Below are 6,836 nucleotides of genomic sequence, written 5' to 3' on the forward strand. Positions count from 1 at the left end.
TAGGATCATTTGGAAGTTTTCCATACTCTAAGTAGTCAATCAATGGTTGTCTCCATTCTTTAACATCGACTGGAAGTACCGAGATGACATTTGTATCATCTAGTAGCATTTCGGTGGTGAGGGGGATGACCCATCTTTGGCAAACTGGCACGTCTGCCGCTTCGTCTTCTCCTAGTGTCATACTCGAGGCTAGGTTAGCGAGAGCGTCTGCCATTTGATTTTCTTTTCTCGGCACATGTTCTAGTGTTACGGCCTCGAACTTTTGTAGCAGCTGAGTTGCCAGTCGGAAGTACGGGACGAGATCGTCTTTTCTCACCTCATATTCAGTCAAGAGTTGACTAATTATGAGCTTGGAGTCGCCATATACCTCGAGGGTTGTGATTTCCATGTTGATCGCCATTTGGAGCCCGATGATTAGTGCTTGGTACTCAGCGACGTTGTTGGAGCACAATTCGCTTAGTTGGAATGAATAAGGTAGTATTTGCCTTTGTGGCGACATGAATACTACTCCTGCCCCCGCTCCGTCTGCTCGTGCAGATCCGTCGAAGAACATCGTCCATCTCGGGAATATGTCAATGTAGAATACCTCCTCGTCAGGCAAGTCGTCTGAGATTTTCCAATCGGCTGGGATTGGATGATCGGCAAGGAAGTCTGCTAATGCTTGTCCCTTGACGGCTTTAGCTGGGACGTAAATGATCTCGTATTGATTGAGAATCAACGCCCATTTAGCTAGTCGCCCTGTCAAAACTGGCTTGGACATGACGTATTTAACCGGGTCAGCTTTAGCAACCAAGTGGATGGTGTAAGCATGCATGTAATGTCTGAGCTTCTGGATGGCAAACACCAAGGCAAGGCACATTTTTTCTATTGGGGAGTAGTTCAACTCAGCGCCGGTGAGTGTTCGACTCAGGTAGTAAAGCGCTCCTTCTTTCTGGAATTCGTTTTCTTGTGCCAAGAGTGCTCCCACTGAACTTTCCTGAGCGGCGATGTACAATATGAGTGGTTTCCCGGGCACAGGCGCCCCCAGGACAGGTGGACTTGATAAATATTTTTTTTATGCTTTCAAAAGCGTTGTGGCACGCTTCGTCCCATACGAACGGGACATCCTTTTTCATGAGTCGACTAAACGGTTGACAACGCCCTGCAAGGTTGGAGATGAAGCGTCTGATGAAGGCTAGTCGTCCTTGTAGACTTTTCAGCTCGTGCAGGTTTCTTGGCTCGGGCATGTTTTGAATGGCCTTGATCTTTGATTGGTCCACTTCAATGCCACGGTGCTTGACAACGAAGCCGAGAAACTTTCCAGAGGTGACGCCAAATGCACATTTTAACGGGTTCATCTTGAGGTTGTATTTTCGCAGCCTTTCGAACACTACTCGCAAATCCTTCAAGTGATCTGATCTTTTCTTTGTTTTGACCACCACATCGTCTACATAACATTCTACGTTTTTGTGTAGCATGTCATTGAAGATTTTCTGCATTGCTCGCTGATATGTGGCTCCAGCGTTCTTTAGACCAAAGGGCATCACCTTGTAGCAGTAGATACCTTTTGGAGTGCGGAATGCTGTTAGTTCCTCATCTTCGAGAGCCATACGAATTTGATTGTATCCAGAAGAGCCGTCCATAAATGACAGTGCCTCATGGCCAGTGGTTGCGTCCACCATGATTTCGATGATCGGCAAGGGAAAGTCATCTTTTGGGCAAGCGTCATTGAGGTCCCGAAAGTCTACACAAACACGTATTTGTCCAGATTTCTTAAGGACGATGACGATGTTGGAGATCCACTTGGGGTATTGCACCTCTCGAATGAAGCCTGCTTCGATTAGCTTGTCAATCTCTACCTCGATTTGTGGAATGAGCTCGGATCGATAACACCTTTGAGTTTGCTTTATTGGTCTCGTTCCAGGCTTAACTGCAAGATGATGTACAGCGATGACAGGGTCAAGGCCGGGCATTTCCTTGTAAGTCCAAGCAAAGACGTCTTTGTACTCTGATAACAGTTGGTAATACTCATCTACCTCGTCTGCACTTAGCAGCGCACTCACGAAGATAGGTTTCTGCTCCTCTTTTGTGCCTAAGTTGAGCTCCTTGAGATCATCGACCGTGGATTGCCCCCCATCCTCAAGTTGCGGTGGCGCAGCAGTGACATCTTCTTCGGGGATCTCATCTTCTTTGCCTTCTTGGATCGTGATGTGGAAGACATCTTGGAATTCCTCTTCGGTGTCATCCTTTCGGGTGTTGTGGTTACGAAAATCTATGTAAGCGCGGAGTTCCCCTGATTTTTTAAAGGCAACATTTAAGTTCCGTCCTGCATCCATGACCTCTTGAATTAAATCGGCTTCGTTTATGTTATCAATCTCAGCTTCATCTATGCTTAAAAGTGTGCTACCAATAGTTTCTTGCCCCCTTTTCGACTGGTGCATTTGTGAATGCGACGTAGGTTTCATGTGTAATTTCTTTGAAGTGACATGAGTTATTCCTTCAACTTCGCTTGACTTGGAGCATGCCCCCAGCGATCGAGGTGGCGATTTTGAGTCGAAAGAGCCAGAAGCGACGTCTTCCTTAGGGATTTCATCTTCTTTGTCTTTATGGATCGTGCCGAGGAAGATGCCTTGGATCTCCTCTTCAATGACATTCTCTTGGGCTTGTTGGCATGAAGATTGTCCAGTGTGGATGATGGTGCGCCTTCTTACTTTCAGTGGTCCGTTTGTGTCCACCTCCAAGATTGCTTGGCGCTTCATCCTTGAAGGAATTGAGCTTCGAATATCACATTTTTCTGCTATCATGTCGAGCTTTTCTTCCTTTGACACTGTCCTCCTATTTCTAAAAAACTTCTTGTTGTCTTCAAGTCTTTCCAAAGCTGACTGACGAGGAAGAGAGCTAGTCGTGTTGCTTTGCCTCTTAGGTTTTGACAACCTTTCAAAAACAGAGCTTTGGGATGCTGGCATGTTAAGTCTCTTGAAGACGGAGGTTCGGTTTTGACCACCAATGCGATTAAGTGCTGACATTCTGGGTCTTGAACGATTCATCCTATCGAATACTGACGTCCAAGGGGTGGATTTAGGCTCATCATGATCTTGTTCAATACTCACGCTGATGTGTTGAGTGCTAGCATTTTTCGCTTTGCTTGAGATCTTCACGGGTGCAGTTGGTGTGAAGCCAAGTCCAGCTTTGTTGTTATCAACTCCGTAACCATGCTTCTTCAACCTCTTTTGAGTCTCGGTGAGGTCACGTTCTTTATTGTTAACGGTGTCTGAAATATTTTTTCCATGATCCGAAGAAGAAGCGAAGTCGTAGCCAGCTTTCGACATGAGTTTATAGGCGTTTGGATCAAAACCTTCTTCGGTCCTCTGGGTTGGGAGAAAGCTTGGTTCCACCCCCTTCGGTAGAGCTCTTATGAAGCCTTGTGGTAGTCTTGCAACCTTAGTGCTGCCTAGCTGTGTCAGAGGCAAAACTGCCTTCGTCTTGAGCAACTTTACATTATCCATATGCCGCTGTGCATCGGCTTTGTGTGCTCCAAATTCGAACGGAGATTGACCATTCTTTCTTCTCGACATCGGGATGTATCGGAAGACGGGTGTGTTTGGTCCATTTGAGGGCGTCATACTCCCCTTTGTTGTTGCACGTCTAGCCAGCTCATTATCGTTCTTGCTCGAAGACGGCATAATTTCTTCTTCTTGCTTCTTGGGCATGGCTTGTCGCTCCTGCTTTTTAGGTGTTGCCTTGCCCGTGGATTTGATCTCTTTTGGAAGAGCTTCGGGCACCACGTCTTCGTCCATGTAGAACTTGGCGTCCGCGAAATGTGATTCGGCTTCAGTGAATGGTTTGGTGTCGCCATAGATCACCTTCACTCCTTCTCGGTGGAATTTTAAGCATTGGTGAAGGGTGGACAGTACCACTCCATTCGCATGGATCCAAGGCCTTCCTAAGAGTAAGCCGTAGGAAGTTCTTGCATCAATCACGTGGAATATCGTGCTCGACTTGAGTTCACCAATAGTCATCTCCACTCGGATCATGCCCATCGCTCTTTGTCCTCCTTGATTAAAACCTTGGATTAGTAGACGACTTAGGGACAGCTCATCCGCCTTGATGCCGATTGTAGTCATTGTTGACTTTGGCATGATGTTTATGGCTGATCCACCATCCACAAGCATGCGGTTGACTTTGTGCCCCTTTACATACCCAGAGACGAAGAGAGGACGGTTGTGAGGCTTGGATCCTAGCAGCAAGTCTTCGTCGGTGAAATGGATTGCGTCCTCTATGGCACAACATGTGGCACATTCATGTGGCCGAAGCTTCAAGTCTTCGTTCTTGCTTTCTTGCACTTCATGTTCATTGGGACTTTCCAAGGCCGCTGCTAATGCTATTCGCATCTTCTTTGGTAATCGTAGCGCTTCCTCAATGCTAAAGTGTGTTGGCAGACCTTCTTCGAGCGTGAGAGTTTTTTCTCCCTCAGTGGTGGTATCTTTGCTTTTTGAAGGTTCTTCCGTTTCTACTTCGACCATATGGCATGCAGCGATAGTGCACTGTTGGAAGAAGTCATTCGGGAAGTACTCGCGCAAGGAGACAGGAATGCGTGGCTCTTGCTCCACGGGTTCCCCAGCATACGTTGGCTTATCGACTTTTACGTTTCTTTTAGGCTTCCTACTGTTGCGGCGACGGTGTTTTCTCACTTGTTCCACCTTTGGTCTTGTGGCTTGTGGTTTTGGTTTCCTTGTTTTTTTGTAGGTCACCAATGTCCATCCTTCATCATCATCGGTATACGCATCTTGTTCGTTTGCCCCCGGCGATGGTTGTGTAGAAGGCGCCGTGTAGCTTGCACATTGATAGGAATGGTCGGGTGTTGTTTGGAGAGGCACAGGATCGAAAGATCCGAACGCCACTGTAGTAGTATGTGTTGCGGCTGTGTCCTCAAGGTCTAATTCGATTCTCCCTTGTTGCGCTAGCTTCATGATGAGTTCTTTAAGGACGAAGCATTTGCCCACATGATGGCTTACGATACGATGGTATTTGCAGTATCTAGGATCGTTCGTTCGATTCATTTCTTCAGGGCGCTTGCACTCTGGTAACTCAATTACCTTCTTTTCCAGCAAGTCATCTAACATTGCATCCACGTCTGAGTCAGGAAAAGGGTACGTCTTTTGCTCCAACTCTCTCAAGGTGTTTTTATACTTGTCTTGGGTGCGAGGAGGCTCACTTCTCTTTGTCTCCTTTGCCTTAGTCTTGGAGGAAATCTTGACAGGCGCGGATGGGGTTTTGATAGGCATGGATGGGGTTTTGATGGGGGTAGTGTTGACAGTAAAAGTTTCCTTGGCAGGCTTTTTTCCGGCCTTGTCCACACTCGGGGCGAACACCTTATCCTTCTTGAAGTGGGTGATCGGCTCATTCTTTCCGTGATTGGCGATACTCAGCTCCATGTCGTGGGAACGCGTTGCCAGCTCCTCAAACGTTCTTGGTTTTATGCCTTGGAGAATGTAATGTAACCCCCAGTGCATGCCTTGAACACACATCTCAATGGCAGAGGTTTCAGAGAGCCGATCTTTGCAATCCAGACTTAATGAACGCCATCTATTTATGTAGTCGACGACGGGTTCCTCCTTCCACTGTTTCGTACTGGTCAGCTCCAGCATGCTTACGGTGCGGCGCGTGCTGTAGAAGCGGTTGAGGAATTCCTTTTCCAGCTGATCCCAACTGTTGATAGACTCAGGCTCGAGGTCGGTGTACCAGTCAAAGGCGTTGCTTTTCAGCGAGCGCACAAACTGCTTGACGAGGTAGTCTCCCTCTGTTCCAGCATTGCTACAGGTTTCAATGAAGTGGGCGATATGTTGCTTCGGGTTCCCCTTTCCATCGAACTGCATAAACTTTGGTGGTTGATAACCCCTCGGCATCTTCAAAGCGTCAATCTTTTTGGAGTAGGGCTTTGAGTATAGTACGGAATCATGTGAGCTTCCTTCATACTGCGTCTTGATGGTGTTGGCGATCATCTCCTGCAGCTGCTGGATAGAGAGAGACCCCATGAGTGTCGCCGCTTGGTCTGGCTTCAGCGTCTCTTCGACGTTCTCCAATGGAGGTTCCTCATCCTCGTCGTTTTCCTTCTTTACTGGATTATCCCCTTGCCTGACTTTCTCATCGGGCTTTGCATCTAGCTGGTTAACGAGTGCTGTGATTTGCAGGTCTTTTTCCTCCACAGTCCTTGTGAGCTTTGCAATTGCTTCATTCATCTGAGCCAGCTGCTCCTCAATTGAAGTTGTTCCAGTAACCATGACTTGCATAGCTATGCCGCTGCTTGAGTCGGCATCGGAAAGTAAGGATTCAGAGTACTTCCTCTGGCTTTCCTCTCTTGGCGCCCTGAGCGAGGCCAGGGTGATCACCGGTTCGAACCTCGGGTGCTCTTGTGCCTTCGGCGGAGTTGACGAAGGGGCGAAAGAGGCGGCGGAAAGAGCTTTTGCCTTGCTTCGAGTTATGATGCCTGAAGTGATGCCCCCTGCCGTGATGACACTCTTGTTTCTTGCATTGGCAGCGAGAACAACTTGGGCCTTCCTTGACGCCATTTGTGCTTGTTGCGGATTCAAAGATAGAGATGAGAGGTAGAGACTAATCCCACCGGGCGTGCCAAATTTGTAAACACGGAATTCCTGCAATGAATGAGACAAGAACAACGTGCACAAAATAATATTTGTATTAATGATTTAGGGGTTACAATCTCTTCTACGAATTTGGCCTCTGATTCTATCTTTGAAACATGTAGATGTAGTGTTGTTGATCCAGGGGCCGTCGAGGCTTGATCTTGGACGAACAGATGATGAACGATGAACACCTTCTTCAAGGGCCGTCGAGGC

General features: G+C 47.5%; 1 protein-coding gene across 1 annotated transcript; it reads right to left on the reverse strand.

Moving 5' to 3' along the window:
• Window positions 1-744: 744 nt before the first annotated feature.
• Window positions 745-6,548, reverse strand: LOC126599055 (uncharacterized). Its single transcript, XM_050265419.1, has 2 exons — window positions 6,024-6,548; window positions 745-5,075 (listed from the first exon to the last, which is right to left on the reverse strand). Exons 1-2 carry the CDS (start codon window positions 6,546-6,548, stop codon window positions 885-887), a joined length of 4,716 nt encoding a protein of 1,571 aa, XP_050121376.1. The 3' UTR covers window positions 745-884.
• Between the last annotated feature and the right edge of the window lie 288 nt (window positions 6,549-6,836).

The sequence above is a fragment of the Malus sylvestris genome, chromosome 14 (genome assembly GCF_916048215.2).
Source record: "Malus sylvestris chromosome 14, drMalSylv7.2, whole genome shotgun sequence".
NCBI lineage: Eukaryota > Viridiplantae > Streptophyta > Magnoliopsida > Rosales > Rosaceae > Malus > Malus sylvestris.

What these genes read in the sequence shown, in the direction of transcription:
- LOC126599055 (XM_050265419.1), bottom strand. Translation starts at nt 6,548, where the DNA reads ATGGCGTCAAGGAAGGCCCAAGTTGTTCTCGCTGCCAATGCAAGAAAC. An exon ending in CGCTGAAGCCAGACCAAGCG is followed by an intron (nt 5,076 to 6,023) that starts GCGACACTCATG and finishes CTGGAAAAGAAG; the next exon opens with GTAATTGAGTTACCAGAGTG.